At 41.0% G+C, this 20627-nt stretch overlaps 1 protein-coding gene across 2 annotated transcripts; it reads left to right on the top strand.

Moving 5' to 3' along the window:
- Positions 1 to 717: 717 nt before the first annotated feature.
- Positions 718 to 18912, top strand: LOC5577402 (zinc finger protein 426). Of its 2 annotated transcripts, XM_021856902.1 has the most exons (4): positions 718 to 736; positions 1182 to 1224; positions 1288 to 1978; positions 17719 to 18912. In XM_021856902.1, exons 3-4 carry the CDS (start codon positions 1295 to 1297, stop codon positions 18847 to 18849), a joined length of 1815 nt encoding a protein of 604 aa, XP_021712594.1. In that variant the 5' UTR covers positions 718 to 736; positions 1182 to 1224; positions 1288 to 1294; the 3' UTR covers positions 18850 to 18912. The 2 variants fall into 2 exon arrangements, with proteins under 2 accessions (XP_021712594.1, XP_021712593.1); XM_021856901.1 differs by lacking the exon at positions 718 to 736 and having other exon boundaries at positions 1044 to 1224.
- Positions 18913 to 20627: the final 1715 nt, after the last annotated feature.

The raw sequence follows: 20627 nt of genomic DNA, 5'->3' as shown, positions 1-20627 counted from the left end.
TTCTTCCAGACAACGAAAGTTACCACCATCCAGCCATTTTTTTTCCTTCGGTGATTATAATGAAAGAAGAGGATCCCAATCAAATATTTTTATAATTTTTCAAATGGCTTTTAATAAATACATATAACGTAGCCCAACGTATAGCGTTTGTTGTGTTAGTTTTTGATTGAAATTGTTTTAAAAACACGAAATTATGCGCAAATAAAACAGAGTGAATTTTACCCACTTTGCTAAACAATTTATATCGAATAATGGGTAAAATTTACTCGTTGATTTGACGTACAAGCCCTTTACTCTTTAATGAGTACAGGCCGTTTACTCTTTTAATGAGTTAAACTAGTTTATCTCAAAGAGGGTACTTTTTTACCCTTTAAAGGGTACTTTCATCTTACAGTGTACGCTCGTCATACACAGTTTGTTTTTGTTTTCCTCAAAGAAACTTGCACACGCTTTCCAGACTCATCAAAATTCATATGGAAATATTACCCAATTTGAAAGATTTACACCCGGATTCTGGGTGTTTTTCGAGACAGAGTGCATATTGTTTTCCTCTAAGGTTCACAACTACTTCTACACTAGGGCACCCATACCATTGGGCGTGATAACCACTATAGTAAAAATCATACAATTTGAGCCAGGATGTTTCGTTCGGTGCAGGCGTGTTGTATTGTGTCGGAGTTGAATGCGTTAAAATAAACACAATATTTATTGACGTCCTAATCTCACCAACTATCGTGTACCTACTACTATTCAAGTTTGCTTAAAAATAGCTGTGTTCAATGACTTTGATCGAACTTGCTCGGGGTTGGTTGTACTAGCTCGTATTTTTTGTCAACAAATAACTGTCAAAGCTACTTCGAGCAACTCCAAGCTGCTTTCTCAATGAACGCTCTTTTTACTCTTTTTACTAATTTACCGGAATTCCACGTGAAAAAAAATTCGCGCACTTAACAATCCGTATCGCTTCGGGATTTTGCTTTTTTTTCTCAATGTTTACGTTTTAAACGTCAAAAACACGAGCTACTGCGAGCTGGTTGAACTAGCTCGGACTCTAGCTTCCAACCTGTTTCGAGCGACTCGAAGTAGGTTGGAGTGGCTCAATGAACACCAAAAGCTGACTCGCAAGTGGTTGCAACCAAGTTCGAGCAGCTCGTTGAACACAGCTAATGTTTAACATGCAGTAAACTAAATTTAGTGGTAGGATAACATATTTAAAACATCAAGGTAAGGAAAGTAGATATTATTATTAGGAAATCAACAGTTCAAACTTCATTTTTTCATTCGAAGGATCATAATGCCTAAAAAGTGTGCTGTTGTCGGCTGTACCACCAACCGGCATCACTACGAGCTGGGAATACGATTCTATCACATCCCGCGGGAAGACGACGACCTGAAAGTACGCTGGCTGAATGCGATCGGGCGCACTACCGAATGGAAGATTCCCAGTGTTCCGATTGTTTGCGAAAAGCACTTCACTCCCGACCAGAAAGTTTCCGCACGAAATTTGGCGCCCAATGTTGTGCCTACGCTTAATTTACCCTCCCCGGAAGAGTTAGAACCTCCAGAACTACCTCTTCTCAAGAAAGCCAAACGCCGGGCCAGCATTGAAACGAAAAGACAGCCAGCTACACAACGAACGGTTCAGGAACCGGAAATGGTGTTTGTGCCTACAGCAGAAGAGGAAGTACTTCCCTTCGAAAGCTGTTGTCGCTTCTGCTCCGACGAGCTGAAGGTGGCCGAAGGATTCTCAATCGCCAATGTAAGGCACTCTAATTTGGTTCGGGATGCGATATGGAATCTGTGTTGGCCTCAGGAAGAGCCAACAGATGAGAACGGCGACTCAAAGATATGCAACGTGTGTTGGGTGAAAATGCAAGAATTTGACCATTTCGTTACGATTTGTCATCAGCAGCAGGAGCAACTGGCGACGGAATCCATAGCAGAACTGTCCAGTTCAATTAAACACTCCGATGAGCAGGTTAGTTGCTGCGTTTTACCTATATATTTATTGTTTATCAATGGTGACCGTTATTATCAGAAAAAAAATCTCCATCTATAATCTGAGCTCACTAAAGAGGCTGTAAATATGTACCTACCTATTTTAGTCTTTTTAGGGCTACCTTTGGGCAAAGTTTTGGATAAGGTCGACTTAGTAACGAAATCGCCATGTGCGGAAATATATTACCTAATAAAATATACCTAAGAATCTCACCGTATCGTTAACGTTTCGAAAGCTATCATCATACACATATTGAACTCGATGGCTGCATGATAAAATTTGAAGGCATGCTTCCAATTTCTCTTTAGTAAGTAGAAAGTAATCGATAACAAAACGAAAACCTAAGTGCAAACAAATCAAATACTACAAATAATGCACATTTTTTTTTTTTTATTACTTTATTATAGAGACTTTCAGCCCTGGGCTGGTTCGTCTCTTTTAAAAGAGAGAATTAGATTATTTTTTACAGAGTTTACGTATATCAAAGTTTTCTTAAATTCCTACGGAATTCTGAAATATGGATTTAGTTTTCTTTAGTTTCTGGCCTTCGGGGTGTCATCGTCGTTCGTCCTGTCAGTAAGCAAGTTTCATCTAGTCCCATCCGTTTACCTAGTTGTAAGTAGTTACGCAGGTCTATGTTGCTTGGTAGTAGCCGGTGATTTTGAGGAATTCGATTAGTGATTTTTCTCTGTCTGCGTCATTAGATAATGCGTCTCTAATGCTCAGGCCGATGTCATGTTGATCTCGGATGATTTGGAATGCAGGGCAATTTATAATTAAGTGCTCTACCGACATATGGGTTGAGCACACCGAGCATTGTTTGAGGAAACCATCCCGGGATCCGAGGTCGTGCGAAAATCTAGTGTAACCACAGCGTAGTCTAGAAAGTATTCTTTGGTCCTTCCAGTTTTTTGTGTCGGTCCAGCGATGTGTGTCACCTTTTATTTTCCGTAGAAAAGAATCTCGAGCTAGATTCCATTCGTTCTCCCATGTTGAAGTAAAAACTGTTTTGATCCATATTTTCAAATCGGCTGCAGGTACTTCAGGGTGCGCTGGTATTTTTGATCTGCCTTCTGCTGCCAGCTTGTCAGCAGCTTCATTTCCCTTGATACCGCAATGACTGGGGACCCAGACATATATGGTGTTGCTGTTTGAAGCTGTTCTGATTGCTTGCACCAAAGGGTGTTTGTTCTTTGGGTTCTCAAGAGCTCTCAGTACACTAGCTGAGTCGGTAACAATAGCTTTCCAGGTAAAGCTGTATTCTGTAACCGCCGAAAGAATAGCCGTAGCTTCGGCCGAAAAGATCGAGGTGGATTTGGGTAGGCCTCCGCATTTATTGATATTGGGTCCAAAAATGCCAAAGCCAACTTCGCTAGAAGTCTTTGAACCGTCAGTATAGAAGAGTTCATAGCCGTTCAGCTTTCTTTTGATAAGACTTAGTTCATTGAAACGTGGAATCACAGTAGTGGGATTCAGGTTTTGCTTGGTTGGTGTATTGAGTGTCCAGTAGATCCTGGGTGGAGAGAAGTCCCACGCTTCATCTCCAACCCAGTGGACCGTGGACACTGGGGGGAGGATTTGGTGGGCGAATTGCTGAAGGAGTTTGTTTGCCTCTTTGAGGAGGAACACTCCCTCGTCATCCCCGCTTGTTTTCTCCAGGAAACTGACAGCTTTGGAGCATACGGATATCGCAAAAATGTATCGGAAGGGGGGAATTCCAGCTTCGACGCATGTGGATGTTGCTGGTGTACAGTAGACCTATTCAAATGTCTGGAAGTTCCTCAGTCAACCGATATTTTGATTTTTCATGTCAAAATGAACTTCTGGTCAAAATTTCAGTCAATTTGGAGAAAATTTAGATGTGCTTCAAATCAATTATGTGTTTTTGGACTATTTTCAAGCTTTGAAAATTCATAACTACTGAACGGAACATTACAACTTATCGGAAATACCTCTACATAGTAGTTTATTTAATTCTACGAACTTTTGTCGAACACGGTTTTATGATTGGAGCAAATTTAAACATAGCTTGGTTGAGGTTTGTGCTTCAAGGTTCTTGAAAATCACTATTTTTAGAGAGTGTTCTCCCTGAAAAACATACTTGTATGAAACTTTCGGATTTTGAATTTCCAGAACATGATAACTATGTATTTCTAAAACTCAATCCCATTTAAAGATACCTTTCATCTTACGAAAATAAATTGTAAAAAATAGGCAATTAGGAAGTACATTCGTAAATCCGCTGTGGGTGAGCCAAAAACACCACCGTGAGCTTCGAGGAATGTTAAAAATGAACACGTTAGCACTGATTTTACACAGTCGATGATAATGATTGTTTTCAAATCGTTCTGAATAGTCAGTGAAATATGATCAAAACAATCATTACTTGGAAAGAAAAAGCAATGCTAACTTGTTTAATTAATTCATTCGACGGTACCTGTGTCATGCACGATTTAACTATCATCAGGTTGAGATGGGTTGTTCGATCTTTGGGAATTGTTTGTAATTTATTTCCTAAAGCAACATGTAAGCTGTTAAAGGTTAATAATTTCATAGATTTATTATGTTTGTTTCCCGTTGACTAGGGCCTGGAAAAATAATGCCAATGTGTGTTTTTTAGGGCATACATGTTCAGAAAACCGTGATTTCTGGGTACTGTGGAGAGCAAATCTCGATCAAACGATGTTTAAACTCAATTTAATCTTATTGGCGTGTTCGACAAACTTTAACAGAATAGAATTAGCTTTCAATATGTCGCAATAGCAAGTGATTTTGATTTATGAGTATTGAGTTATGATTTTTCAAACCTTAAAATAAGCCTAAAAACACATTTTCAACTTGAAGCATAGTAAGATCTCTATCAAATGAGCTGAAAATTTGACCAGACATTGTTCTTAACATGAGAATTCGGAATACTGCTTGACCGGAAGATTTCCAGACATTTTTTCAAATATGAACAGGTCTACTGTACAGGGTAGGAGTCCAGACAAACTGCGGATGCACCGATTGTACGTCGGTGCAAGTTTGCTGATCACGTTTTCGGAGTTTCTACACAGCAGTTCGGCACCGTACAGTAGCCTGCTGCAGACAATTGCTTTGGTAACACGCAGACCCACGTCGCGGTTGTTTTTGGTGTGCTTGCTGGTGATAATTCGTAGCAGGTTTAGTCGACTTTCACATTGTTTTTTGATACGATCGCAGTGCGGTTGAAAACTCAGATGCCGGTCTAAGTATAATCCCAGGACGCGGATCGTAGCATCAAAGGGAATTTCTTCGCCGTCGATGGTAGGAGGATTCTTTTTGGTGCGATGCCTTCCTGAGCATATATGGGAGAAATGGCTTTTGGATGGTGATAGGTCGAAGCCTATAGATAGTGCCCAATCATGTACTGCTTTGATTGCGTTTTGGAGTTTCCTGCGGATCAAAGTTGGTTTGTGTCCTGCAACGAGGATAACAATGTCATCCGCAAACACAAATATAAAAACGCCTTTTGGTAACGTTTCAAAAACTCCGTTCATGGCGATAAGGAAGAGGGTTACCGCCAACACGGAGCCTTGAGGTACGCCGGTTTCCTCCGGAAAAGAGTTCGAGTTCGTGTTTCCGATGCATACTTGAAAGGTTCTGTTCGTCAGAAAATTACGGATGAAAGCAAAAGTGTTGCCACTGATTCCCCAGCTGGTCAGTGTTCTAAGCACTCCTGGAGTCCAAGTACGATTGTACGCCTTTGAAAGGTCCAGTGTGGCCAAGTCCACGTGGAGGCCTTTTTCGAGGGCGTCGTCTAGAACTTGGCCGAGTGTTGCGAAGTACGTGTTTGTGCCACATCCTTGGCGAAATGCGTGTTGTCGATGGTCGAGGAGATCGTTGTCACGGATGAATTGTGTTAGTCTTCGATTGACCATTCGTTCCATGACCATACCACAGCAGCTGGTCAAGGAGATGGGGCGGTATCCGCTCGGTTCAGTACGATTCGAGTCATTTTTGGGAATAGGAATGACTAGGCTGTGTCGCCATTGATCGGGAAAAGTTCTATCTTCCCAAATTCTATTGTAATTTTTAAGTAAAACTCTTTTTCCGATGGGTGGAAGGTGACGAAGGAGAGGGTAGCCGATGTCATCTGGCCCAGCTGATTTTCCTTTACCGTTACCTAATGCAAAGGACAATTCAGCAGAAGAAAAGGGTTTGTCTAATCGATCACCTGGGCGGCTACGCGGGATTGAGATGGATTCAACGGTAGTCGAAAAATCGTCAAGCTGAGTAAAATCAGGGTTATAACCGCTCCGAGAGCTCAATTTAGCGAAGAAACCACCAAGAATGTTCGCAATTTCTTTGGGGTCCCTGGAGATGCCGTTGCTGGTTTTAATGGCAATACCGTTGATGCCGCGTTTCCCTTGCAACACGTTTATGCTTTTCCACAGTTCGGAAGATGAGCTGTCACTGCTTATACCGTTCAGGAATTCGTCCCATGATTTGCGCTTTGCAGCACGAACTATGTCCCGGCATGCGTTGCGTTTTGAACAGTAGTCCGCAGCTATTTTTTCTGCGTTAGGGTGGTCTTTCGGAATCCGTTTCATTTTTCTTAGGGCTTTCCTCCTCAATTTAATAGCGGTCTTGGTTTCAGGTGACCACCATCTTAGCGCCCGACGGCCGGCGTTTGGGCTTGTTTTCGGAATAGCTTCGGAGGCTGCTGTAAGGATTGTGCTAATCAACCCTTCTAGTGGAGTATCATCTTCTATAGGGCTGATTTCGATGGTATTTTGGAAAAGTTGCCAATCAGCTAATTCATATTTCCATCGTGGACGTCTGGTTGTTTTTGGTGTGGGGAAGTTGCAGTAGATCGATATCGGATGATGGTCACTACCCATGGGATCCTTGGAAATTGACCACTGAAGGCGTCCTAAAAGGTTTTCGCTAGAGAAAGATATATCTATGGCGGAACTGATAAGCGGTCGCGTGAATGTGGGAGAGCCGTCGTTCAGTATACGAAGGTTTGCTTTTTCCGAGGCCCGAAGAATTTGGAAGCCCTTTTCAGTGTTCCTTCGTGAACCCCAGCTAACATGATGCGCGTTAAAATCGCCCAGGATCAGGAAAGGCGGGAGAAGCTGATCGAGAAAATTGGACAACCTCTGCTCAATGTTCTTGCAATCCAATGTTGGTATATAAATACTGACAACGGTTATTGGAAAGGGAGATTCAACTCTAGCTGCTACTGCGATCAGATCTGAGTTAGGAGTAAGGTCAACGTAGGTTGTTGATCTATGGATTCCAATTGCTGCAGACTGATAAATGTTTGCCCCACCTTTCAGGATCCAGTTGTATTGGCCTTGTAGAGTTTTTTCCATTGTTCTGGTGTCTGATCTATGAATCTCCTGAAGGGCAATTATAACGGGTGTAGACTCTGCTATGAGCAGTTCTAGATCAGCAAGGTTGTTCGAATAGCCATTCATATTCCACTGTATCGCTAGCGATGAATGCTTCGTCTTCTTACTACTCGCGTTGTCTGGGTGTGAGGGAGGGGTTCTTGTTCGCGTACTTCGTCTGCGTGCTAGTCCTACGGGTTTGCAGGAAGACTTAAGACTGGAAGCAGATCGCAATGGATCTTCACAGGCAGAAACAGCTAAAGTGGGTCTTTCTAGCGGTGAGGATATTGAGCTCACAGGAATGAAGGTCAATAAGGATGAAGGGCCAGCAGCTGGAATAGCGGCGTTGTCGGTTCTGTACTTCCATTGGTCATATTTTTGCGCATCCGACCGAGCTTCCGGAGGGATAGGATTATCAAATTGTAACTGTGCAGGCGGAACTGTCTCCTGTCTGGGAGCCAACAAACGCCGGGGATTGTCCAAACGATCCGATTCACACGAGGCTCTCACGCTGGTGGTGCTACGACTACTTGAGGCATTTTCCTTATTAGTTTGCTCGTCGTCCTGGGGGAGTATGATGTTATCATGCGACCCGTTGTTTTCCTTACAGTGCAAAGCCTTAACTCCCTCGCTGACCGTTCCAAAGGAGTTTGCCAACGAACGCCGGAGGTTGTCCACCGGTTCCGGTCCAGCAAAGTCTTCCGCACTGGTGGGGCCCCGGCTGTCCGAGACCTTATCATGCTGGCTTGTTTTTTTGGTTCTGTCGAAGTCCGGGTGGGGGAGTATGATGTTATCACGCGACCCGTTGTTTTCTACAAACGGAGTACCGATGGTTCCAACGCAGTTTATTTCCAAAGAGTTTGCCAACGGATGTCGGAGGTTGTCCACCAGTTCCGGTTCACCAAAGTCTTCCGCACTGGTGGGGCCCCGACTACCCGAGGCCTTATCTTGTTTGCTTGATGTGTTTATGAGTCCCTCGGAGTCCAGAAGGGGGAGAGTGAAGTTATCACGCGACCCAGAAGTTTCCAATCCCAAGGTTTGGACGTTCGGGAGTGCTGTTTGAGCCGCTATGTTAGCGGGGAAGGAAAGTTTGTTCAGGAGTTTGTTGGGGGTGTCGTCCTCTGTTTGATGCATGTTGTTTTTATCTCGACATGAAATAATGTTTGGTTTATAACTCATTGTAGTTATTTGTTATTACGGATGGTGGAAAAAGGTAGGACGTAGCTTGCTAAAATGTTCCTGATGCCACGCTCTCTTCCATTGCTTCGTCTGAAGACGACGAAATGTGGTGTTCTACCTCTGACTCATTGCAAATATCGTTTTCAGGTGCTGGAAAATCTTCTGTATCGGAGATGTACATTACTGATTCGTTGGCCTTGGTTCGTTTAGCATGGAGATCGCCGCTGTTTTTTTCTGCATTTTTTTTCCTCAATTTCTGTTTTGTTCCGGTGTTGGTCTCAGAAGCGACTACATCCATCGGCGTCGCGGGGACTATCGACAGGTTCTGCGCTACGGTGACTGGTGTTGCCTTGCTTGTTCTATCTTTCTGGTTGTTGTGCCCTTGAGAGCCGGGAAATGAGGGGGGGACTTGAGTTTTGGTGGGTTGCTGTCGTTGTAATTTGGAGTTGCTGCTGTCGAGAGAAGTGGTTTTGGTGTGCGCGCGTAGAATTCTAATTTCGTTGTCCTTTTTAGTTACGGTCTCTTGAAGGAGCGAGACTTTAGCGACAAGATCCTCAATGGTCCCATGCTTGCGGACCAGATCCAATGCACATTTTTGTTTCTTCCATTTTCCATATAAAAACTGTCATAAAACATGATATGATGATTTTTAATGGGCCATACTGTAGGAAACTTATGGGAATTTATAAACAAATATATGGAAGAAACTGTAATACTGGAGGTATCGTTGGAAAAGGTCTATTGAACGAAACGTGTTTGGTGCTTTGATCCTGTTGCTTGGGCAGCATCCATTTATTACGTAACGCTAAAATTGGCAATTTTTCGATCCCCTCCCCTCCGTCTGTAACAGATAACACTAAAACAACAATTTCACGCCACAATACTCGGTTCGGAAGCGAACACCAATCGTATCCTTCCAGCTTTGGCCACCTTCTGGATACTGGGTTCGCCGTAGAGTTGGGCAAGCTCGTGGTGCATCCTTCGCCGCCACACACCGTTTTCCTGCACACCGCCGAAGATCGTCCTAAGCATCCGACGTTCGAAGACTCCAAGTGCTTGCAGGTCCTCCTCGAGCATCGTCCACGTTCCTTGCCCGTAGAGGACTACCGGCCTTCTGAGCGTTTTGTACATAGTACATTTGGTGCAGGCGTGAATCTTTTTTGACCGCAGCTTCTTGTGGAGGCCATAGTAGGCCCGACTTCCACTGATGATGCGCCTTCGTATTTCACGGCTAACGTTATTGTCAGCCGTCAGCATGGATCCAAGGTAGACGAACTCATCGACCACCTCGAACGTATCCCCGTTTATCGTAAGGGTCTGGGTCATTTGGCATAAAGCCATTTGGCATAAGGTCATTTGGCATAATGCCATTTGGCATAAAGGACATTTGGCATAACAGCCATTTGGCATAACGGGCATTTGGCATAATTTTGAACAATGTAAAAATAAAGGGTCATTTGGCATAACGGACATTTGGCATAATATCAAACCATCTGAAAAGTAAGGGTTATTCGGTATAATAATTCAGATATTCCTTTTTTTATGTGAATTTTTTTTGTAATATTACGCAAAAGAAAAAGTCATGTTAAAAAGAAGGTCGAATTCCTATATAACAAAATAACGCATCGAACCGCTATGCAATAACCCTCGAAAGAATACCTTATGTTTAAAAGAAGGGTAAATCTCTAGATAAATATCATGACTAAACAGAATAACAGAAGATTAACTAGGGTGTCAATCAGTGACGCAATATTTCTTAATTTGAAATTGAAAATTGAAAACAAGGTAATGACTTTGGAAACCAAGAAAAAAATGCAGCAACATTGCTACTACAATTATCTTTTAAATAACATTTCGTGATCCAACGAATCCGATCAACCAGTGCACACTGGTCCAGGAAGCTAATTTAGGCGGACATGAGATTTTCGTCTCGATTTATTGATTTTAGAGCCATAGTTGCTCTGATAATATGTTCAGAATTGTCGGTTCCGGGTCGTTTGGCCGAATGTCATTTGGTTGAATGCCATTTGGTTGAATGCCATTTGGCCGAAAGGGTCATTTGGCCGAATGCCGTTAGGCCGAAATTGAAAACAAAAGTGAACTAGCATGGATTTATAATGAATTTCAAAGAACTCATTCAGCTTATTCATGAATAAGGTTACACCATCATTGATATACACATAATTAGCATTTTAGTAGTATTTCAAGAAACAGTTCGTGTTGAAAGAAGAACATCCTAAATGTAAGCAGTTATTCTCTTCTCTGCTAGCGGCGATAGCCACCTGCAGATGTTTGTAGTTAGATTTTGACAGTAACCAAAAAGGTTTAAGACTTATTCGTCCTTTTGCTGGATCTGGTTGTTTTGATCCCTCGGATCGTACTAAGTAATATATGTCATAGCTCTAGCAACCACAAGTCTTGGTTTTTTTGACTTAAATATTCCCCGAGTCGTTTATTGCTATACGCAAGCAGGAGGAGAATGACACTCACCCAAGTTGAGGTAAAAAAAAAGTGTTTTGAATAAGACGTAACCCGACCAACCAGTCTTCATAATTCTTTATAGATCTTTGACCAACGATGGCGATCGCTAACGGTTCAAAACGAATCTATATCGATCGCTATCGAAAATCACTGACAGGTTGACCGGGAAGGGATTCTGGGGTAATATCCACCCTTGAGGCAAAACAACCCCACGGTGCCTTTTATGAGTATTTGTAAAAAAATTGGAAAAGATTCGTCAAGAGCGGATAGGAGTGACCCACAACATGCGATTTTACAAATCCATCTTGCAGAAAAATGTCTAAATTTTTCTAAAATATTTGTAGAATCCCAGAAAAGTCGTTTTACTCCTGGGGTGCATATTACCCCAGATACCCTTATTATAAGCTTTAACATGAATAACTATAAGAAATACTTCACTCTTGAAAGAACAGCCTATGATCAAAAGAAGGAAAAATCTCTTATGAAAATTTAGGCAAGTGTAATGCATATAATAGTTTTATCAGTACAACTACAAAGAACTTCCGATGCTTTAAAGAAGGTAAAATTCTCAATTAAAATATAAGCTGAACTATTTTCAATAGTATAACTCGAATGAATAGCCTATGTGCAAAAGAAGGAAAAAAATCTGATGAAATCAATAAAACACTTGAAACCATATTACACCTTTGGTAGTCCAGAGGCGAATTAACCGTTACCTCAGAGTCTTGTGAGGAGTTGTGAGGAGTTCACAACTTCGTCCTGAATTAACGGGTCGATTTTATCATTCTCTTAGAGCTCTTATAGAGTGACAAAAAATTACGTCCCGTCACATTATGAAAACCAACAAATTAATTAGCTTATCTAATAACTGGCCACACTAATGAAACCTACATATCAGAGGTGGTGTTATTTGATTTTTATTTTCATGATTCAGCCAAACGGCATTCGGCCAAGTGGCCGGACACCGAATTTTCAGTACTACAAAGTGTACGTATTAATTTTTTTTTACGATGATTACAAGTGTAAAGTAGGAATAGGCCAACTTCTTAATTTTAACGAATCGTGAGTTGGTAAGTTCAGCAAAGTTGTAGCAAATGATAAGAGTTGCTCAATATCAGTCATAACAGCGTATGGCTGATTTACATAAACTATCAATATCAGTTGCGAGCTACAGAAAATATATTGAAATTATGCCAAATGTCCGTTATGCCAAATGACCCTCATCTTTCACTTTGTTAAAAATTATGCCAAATATCCGTTATGCCAAATGACCGTTATGCCAAATGTCCTTTATGCCAAATGGCGTTATGCCAAATGACCTTATGCCAAATGGCTTTATGCCAAATGGCCCGCTCCCTTATCGTAACACTGCTACCTAGGCGAGCCCTGTCGCGCTCGGCCCACCAGCTAGCATGCAAGGGTCCGTTCAAATATTACGTAACGCAACAAGGGGAGTGAGGAGGTCTCACATTGTGTTACGGTCCATACAAAAATTTTAAATTTTCTATACAAAAGCTGTTACGTGGGGGTGGGAGGGGGTCTAAAATTGACAAATTTTGCGTTACGTAATATTTGAATGAACCCTAATTTGTTTTGCTCGCATTCAACAACAGTCCAACTTGTTAAAATTACAAATCGTAGCAACCATTGAACTATATTGAATGTAACGATTACTTGAATTAGTCTTTAGTTCAGTCGAACTTCTCTTGCCCTCCGAAAACCCAATACATCTTTTGCTGCCTCGCGTTTCATGCGGGTGTACAGGTCTGCCACCTTTTCAAATGTTCGGCCGACAACCATCCGCGAAACAAACAAATTGACAGGATCTCGTAAAAAAGTACCCCGGCTCACCGCATAACACCTTCTAGCGCAATATTGAACAACAGGCACGAAAGTCCATCACCTTGTCGTAGTCCCCGGCGGGATCCAAACGAACTGGAGTGTTTGCCTGAAACCTTCACTCAATTTTGCACACCTTCCATCGTCGCTCTTATCAGTCTCGTGAACTTCCCGGGAAAGCTGTTCTCGTCCATGATTTTCCTCTTTAAAAGAATGCACTGTGCAAATCAACTTTTCATTTTAACATGCTAATTTATTAGCCATAATCGGCTGAAGAGTGACGTCACAACACTTTTGGGGTAGGGTATTTGCGGTTTGGCGACTGGAGGCTCAAAGCAGCAACGGTTGATGGCAGGTGGTGGTGGTCGATGACGGGTTGGTAGCGAGGCGGCGATTCTCCGCGGGTTGATGTATGGGCGATGTCCAGCCGGCAGATAGATGGTGATAGGTGAACTACGGAGTGAATTGACCGGTTCCACGAGAAGTTTGGCAACTGTCCCACCATAAACTTGGTTGATGAAATCCCTCACGGACCTGGACAGGGATTCTGAAGTACGGCAGTCCAGATGGCGCCCGGAATGGAGAGGATAGCTTCGTTGGCTTCGACGGCTTAGTTGTCGCTCTCATGAATGGCGTGGTGGCAAGGAGCAATGGCGGTTTTGGCAGCACAGGTAAAGACAATGTCCAGATAACACAGGACAAAGGTGGGGGCCGAGAACAATGACCGACGCCCGGGATCTGAGAGTGGTCAATCCAAAATGGCCGGTTTCGTGCTCCGGATGGAGATTGCAGCACGTAACGTGGGCACCCTTTTCAGCGTCTGTCCGTCCTTGGCGTTCTGGAAGATAAAGATCGGTGCGCTCGGAGTGAAAGAGGGGCCACTTTTGTCCTGTGGATGAAATAACCACCGCTTGCTCCGCCATGCGATGCAGAAAAGAAAAAAAGGCCCGCTTACAGGACCTACCCCCGTGATTAGTACCATTGCGACGTCACTGTGGTTTTTAATATGTACAGTATGGCCCATAAAAAAATGCGAAAATTGTTTGAACGTGAATATAGTATTCACATGCGTTATTTTCATTTTTTTGTTAGTGAATGTAATTTCTGATTATTGTAGTATATTCTGACATAACTTCGCTATCCAGGACAATTTTTGTCATATTTTTCTTACTGTGAAATGTAAAATAATGTAATAAAGTAAAGAAGCTCAAAGGTTTTGTCCGTCCAAAGCAAGAAACAGCGTCTGATTGTCGTATACTCTGGTGATAAACTTCCCACCTTCAAAAATCACACTTTGTTGTTGAAAATTTTAGCTTGTTTGGTATCAGAGGATGGAGGATTTCTTAGAGAATGAGTTTTTCATGATCACAATAAAATATTTTGCCAGGGTCATAGTTTTGAGGGCATTTGCGTCTTATAGATTTGATATGCCTTTATTTTTTTGTTAAAGTTTTTTTTTTTTTTTTGTATGGTATTCAGTTGGAGCTGCCTGACAGCTTAACTTGTCAAGGCTGAACCCTCGGTCTGGCTTTTGCCAAGTTCCCCCTCTACCAAGACCAATACTCAGACGGACTAGGCAATGGCGCCCACATGAACACTGCTTTTTTATTAGTATTGTGACGTGGTAGTTTTTTAAAAGTACCCATATTACCTTGCTTCTGAGAAAAGGAAGCATTGTGAAAATCAGCAGCTTCATCAGAATTTGTTTGAAATAGTAGTGTAGTAGTGTCATTACTAATACTGTCTAGTCGAAATGGTTTTGAATAATTTGTCATTGAAGTGCTATTCTGATTACTCCTGTCTTTTACGTAAGGTTAGAGTCTTAAATATCAATTGTCGTCAAGTTTTAACAAAATTAGGCTGTTTAGTAGTAGTTCTAGTTAATTTCATTTTTTGTTGTTAAAAGTATTTATTGGTCATTACGTTCATATATCCTTAAAGAAAAAAATCTCGCTTTCCTTGTCTGTTCAACAATTTTTCGAAACTAGCAAGTAAACCCTAATGATCGATCTCAGCGTCTTACTTTCCATAGTCATTTTTATAGTGAATATTGAAGAGTAAAGTTACCTTAGGCTTCTATTACAGTCTCCTACCAGACTCACTTTTCGGTGGCAAATGCAATGCTTCACAACGCCTACTTTCTACTTGTAAATTTTGCGAAAATGAAGCTGGAATTCGATTATTTATACCACTGTAACAAAAGAGGTATTTCTTATTATGGCAATGTAAAAACCATATTAAAATAAGATTGTCGCCACTTTTTTCTACTCAGTGAATCTACTAGTCATTTTCCTAAGAGTTCCTATGTATTCGTATATGATAACGATGTGTCTAGCTAGCTAATAGTAAGAGTGGCTACGGATCATTCTGGTTAGCAAAAGGCAAACTGAACGTCACCAATAGTATTAATGTCCACTTCGAATAGATTAATTATTTGAAATGGGCATCAATTCTATCAATGACGCAGAATGTCCGTTGGATCACATCCGAGATATTATTGCGTCTATGCCATATGAATTATGACGCGGGTTTAAGCAAAAAATGCCAAAATGTGATACCACCACTACAGGTTACGCCTTTGGTTTCCATCATATGGGCTAATGGATTATGCCCTCCCATCGCGGCAAGGTCGCATAACCAAGGGGAGGGGCCTTTATTTTTTTGTTAAAGTTGAATAAAAAATAAAGACGGAGGCCTAAAACAGATTTTTTAGGATGAAATTTGTTCCTTTGGTTAGAGACAACTTATATCTATACTAGCTCAAAGGTTTTGAGCAAAACGGAGCCGCTTATCACACTTATATGAAGGTTCAATCAAAGCTCTCCAAAATGAGCAGTTTTTTCGAAAATATGTTTAAGCCTCCAATGACCCAGGTATGAATTAATTCTATCATTTGATATGGGCATATGCTGGAGACAAGGCCTGTGAATAAACTGACGTCATCGTTGATGTTTTAGAAGCTTTCATCACACAGATATTGAACTCGACGTCCGCATGATAAAATTTGAAGGTATGCTTCCAATTGCTCTCTGGTAAGGTGAAAGTAACAGATAAAAATCATGTCCAAAGCGAAACACTGAGTCTAAATAGATTATACAATACAAGTAATAAATAATATTTATGTTTCATTCACATTTTCTATGTAAAAACTACCATAAAACATGATATGACGATTTTCGCATTTTTTTATGGGCCATACTGTACAATATACATGTTTTAACATTTAAATTTACCTTTTTATTTTTACCACTATTTGTTCTATTGTTTAAGGTACACATGGGTTTGGGCTTAACAAAAACCTATTAACGAAGAAATAACAATACTGCTTTATTTTCCTACCTACAATGCACCTTTTGTGTCACTAATCCTACTTGTACTTATCGTTTTTTTCACCAATAGTGTTTTCGTTATAACTTTTCGGTTTTAGGTTTTCTTTTACCACCTAATAAAAAGAAACACAAATTATACAACTCACTATCTCGTTTATACTGCAAATTTCGACGCGCACTACTATTCTCGTTTATGGTTACGGACAGACTAAAGAGTTCGATCCGAAAGCTGAGCTTTTTAATTATCGAAATGGTACGACCGAACCCAAAATTAACCGATTTTTTTTAATATTTTGACTGGTTGGAAACCCAAGCCGAGCAAGACTTTAGTCTTTTGCTTGCGCTCAACCCGCTGCAAACAAATACCATACTTGACATGTATGTTAGTGTTGAGATCTATGCGGCACTCCAACTGAATACCGACAAGAGAGTTACTCTCGCCCGTATTGAGTGGTGATAATGCACGGTGGGTTTAATGGAGGAAAAAGGACCTTGCGGTGGAGCCGGCAAGTAACTATTGGAACCACCGGTTACACATCACCAATCAAAGGTGACTCCTAGATCCTTACCATATCGCACTAACCCAAAATCCTTTCCACGACAACTGTGGAGATGCAGAAGACTCTTCGGTCTGTAGTAACAACGGTTGTCAAATTAACATTCCTTCCCTTCCCCGATGGCCGTAAGGACTTGGCCGGCGCCGTTTTTAACTTTTAACGTTTAAGCTCTCGACTTGTGCACATAGAGAATGGTAAGCTAATTTATTCCAAGCCCTATTCATTAAATCTATGTGCTATATCAATTGTTTTGATCAATCACGGAATAGCAACTGCAAATTGTACGGTCATCTATGTTCATTGCTCATGCTGATGAAATTGATTTCGTTATAATTCAGGCTATATGAGCCTTGAGGCAGTTTTTCAATTATTTCTCGCATTATTTATGATCTCGCCCTAAAAGCCATTGGTAACCATGAGTGTAGCTCGTTATTTCTGATCATATGAATGGAATTATACGTTATTTAACAACGCTTAACTGTAGAAAGGATCTTTCCCTACCTGTCAGTGATGTTGGTTTGAATGCTTATTCATTCATTTGCCCAGAAACAACGAGCTACACACGTGGTGGTTACCAATGGCTTTTAGGGCGTTATCCCAGATTATGCAAGAATTGTGTAAAACGTTCGTATCATGTAACAGCAATTTATCATTGCCAATATTTGAAAATGATTAGCAGTATTATCATTATTCTATTTAAATTTAATGCTTTTGACTGCTGTGCTACAAAAAGGGTCCTTCTGATAATCGCAAAACCCTTGAAATCGTTATAATATTAATCTCTGATTTCCTTTGAATTTGTGGATTTATACCATCAGAAGTGTAACCTCAAAACGGGCCTTATGATTTTGTTTTATTTTGGCTCAGACCTGCAACTTAGCCATAGAAGATGACTGGTGATCACAGATTTGATGGAATTTATTTTTCTTTTCTGATAATGACGGTCTTGATTATAAATTAATTAAAAAAATTTGCAGGTTCCAGAAGATTCAGAGATGTGTTCGCCCAACGAAGCGAGTTTTTACGAAAATGATACATCCACCGATCTGAAAGATTTCGACCGCCAACCAGAGTATGCTGAAGAGAGAAACTCGGAATTACCACCACTTGAAGGATTGACGATTGATGAAATGCTTGAAGTTTTGGATAAAATTCCTGCCCCACGGAAAAAGTATGATCAACTGAATGAAGATGAGGAATGTTGGGATTGTGGAAGAATGTTTCCCAACCGAAGTCAAAAGAAGCAACATCGTAAAACTTGCTCGGCGATAGGCACATCGGAGTCGCTAAGGAATAAAAGCCATACATGTGAGATTTGTGGCAAGCAGTTGGATTCCCGGATTGGTTATCGGATGCATCTGCAGAAAATCCACAAAAACGACTCACTGGATGCGGAAAATGGTTCGGAAGAGTTGAAACGGCTGATGTCGAAAAAACGCTTGATGTGCCCTTTGTGTCCCGATCGATTCGAGCAGTTGCACATGTTGAAGTATCATTTGAAAACGCACAAGACAAAATCGATGGACAGCGCCAAGGCCTTGAGACGTAAAAGGGACGCCAACAGCGTTTATAACTATTGTAAGCTATGTAATAAGACGTTCCAAAATCCATCGTATCTTGATCTGCACATGAAGTTTCATAAACGGGAACGGGACTTTGTGTGCGATCAATGTGATAAACAATTCTTCATCGCCCAAGATCTCAAACATCATAAAATGGCACTCCATGAAAGGCATACGATTCTCTGCGGTGAGTGTGGCAAGACGTTTGGAACGATGCGTTACTTTAAGCGGCACATGCTCAGCCATAGTACCGATCCTGACTCAAAACCTTTCAAGTGTTCCTTATGTACGGAGTCGTATCACTCAGCTGCGAAACTTAGGGACCATATGACCCGACACACCGGGGAAAAGATACATCAATGCGAGCTGTGTGACCAGGCGTTCCGATTTCGGCACCAATTGACACGGCATAAGATTAGCAAGCATGGTATGCAGTTGGATAGACTTCAACTGATGGATACCCGGGAAGAACTCTCTTTCATAGAAGACCAAGCGACTGACAGTGGCATCGGGCAACTTGATTATTCAGTAAATGTCGTAGATTGATTTGTCCTCGATAAAAATTAATAAGGGTAATACAATCCAAGTTCCAACATTGGACGTGAGTTGGCCATTGCTTACTTTATTCTATTGTCCGAACATACTCCATGCGCTTCCGCTGCAGATAAACCAACAAAGTATTCTGTCACAATTGTAATTAGGCCGTTACAAACCTTCATCCAGCCAACTTACTTTCTTTTTTGTTTCTAAATATATTGTGATGGAATTTTCAGAATTTCCCGAAAAACTCTTCGAGTTTATGGTCCAAAAAACTTGAGAATATGGACCAAGTGAGTCCGGATTTATTCCGCATTGTCTTAGGTACCAAAATTGACTAAATCATCCATTCAACGGATATCTAGATGCTAGAAGGTTGATATCTTCGGCAAAGCAGATCAAGCGCTATCTGACAGTGAAAAAAATGATTGGGAATTTATCCACTAGGTTATCTAGTAACAACTTCCGTTCAATCTTCTATATCTCGAGATTTTGAAAGCTAGAAGGTCTTCGGCTCAGTAGATCAAGGGTGATCTGACAATGACAGACTTGATTGGGAAATCATCCGCTAGGTGGCGCTAGAAACAAATTTCAACTTGAACTTTTTGAACTTGAAAATTTTTGTTTTCAACATAGTTGTTAAGCAGATCAAAGGCTATCTGTAATTTAAAAACCTGGTTGGGCATTTATCCGCTAAGTGGCGCTAATAACACATTTCGTTCAAAATCTCGAAATCCTGATAAGCTAGAAAGTTGGTGTTTCGGAAAATTTGTTCAGCAGATGAAGGGCTATATGGCGGTATCAAATCTGATTAGGTATTTATCCACTAGGTGCCGCTAGTACCAAATTTTCTTCGATCTTCTGTATCTTAAGATCATGAAAAGCTATAATGTTAGGGGTTTCGATAAAGTTGTTCGACAGATCATGGATTATTCGGCAATGACAGTCGATTTACAGTCAAACCTTCATGAGCCGTTCCATGACTTGATATCGATTAAGAACAAAATTTCACGATTACTATGATGCGCAGCTCAGTATGGGAGAAAAATTAAGTAGTGAAATTCCCTGGGATTATTCCTTAGTTTTAGAGGGAGACTCCCTAAAAATTTTATTCGGTCGTTTCATGAATTGGCGCATTTGTATTGAAGTTAACATGTGATTTCCAGCTCAAACATATGGGAAATAGAATATCGTCTACTGTTTGGTTCAGGAAAATTGTGGCCGCGTTCAATTGAAACCAGAATGTCAAAAACACTACTTGATACTATAGCGAACAATATTGTAGAACTATGTATTTTTAATTAACTGAAGATTTGTTGAGCACAATCAATTGTATTGTATTGTATTTCTTCAACACTGTATGTTGGCAGTAATGAGGCGTATCATAGCCACCTATGACGCTGGGTGAGCTGTTGCACAAGGTGATTGTTCGGGAGTTCTGACCTAAGCCTAACTTTCAACAACTGAAATGTTAATGAAATTCTTTTTTGTCAGTAGCGATAGGGGTAGTACTGGCACTTTTAAATTGCCCTAAGCTCCTTCCAAGCATTTGCTTTTATAAACCTCTATTGCATTCATCACACAGACGTTCCTAAGCAATGTTGCTCAAATGGTGTGTACCCTAGCAGCAATCAACTCTTACCGTTGTTTTGCAGTCTAGAAGTTCAGACTACTATCTATGATAAGGCCTGAAATGCTAGTAGAGTGGTTAAAGTGAAGAACGAAATAGTTTTATTAAAAGGTCCTCATTCCCCATTTCATTTCATCACTCACTATCGACACTATCA

This window comes from Aedes aegypti, unplaced genomic scaffold (genome assembly GCF_002204515.2).
Source record: "Aedes aegypti strain LVP_AGWG unplaced genomic scaffold, AaegL5.0 Primary Assembly AGWG_AaegL5_hic_scaff_44_PBJ_arrow, whole genome shotgun sequence".
NCBI lineage: Eukaryota > Metazoa > Arthropoda > Insecta > Diptera > Culicidae > Aedes > Aedes aegypti.
Note: the sequence above shows the minus strand (reverse complement) of the source record. Positions and strands in the feature narration are given on the sequence as shown.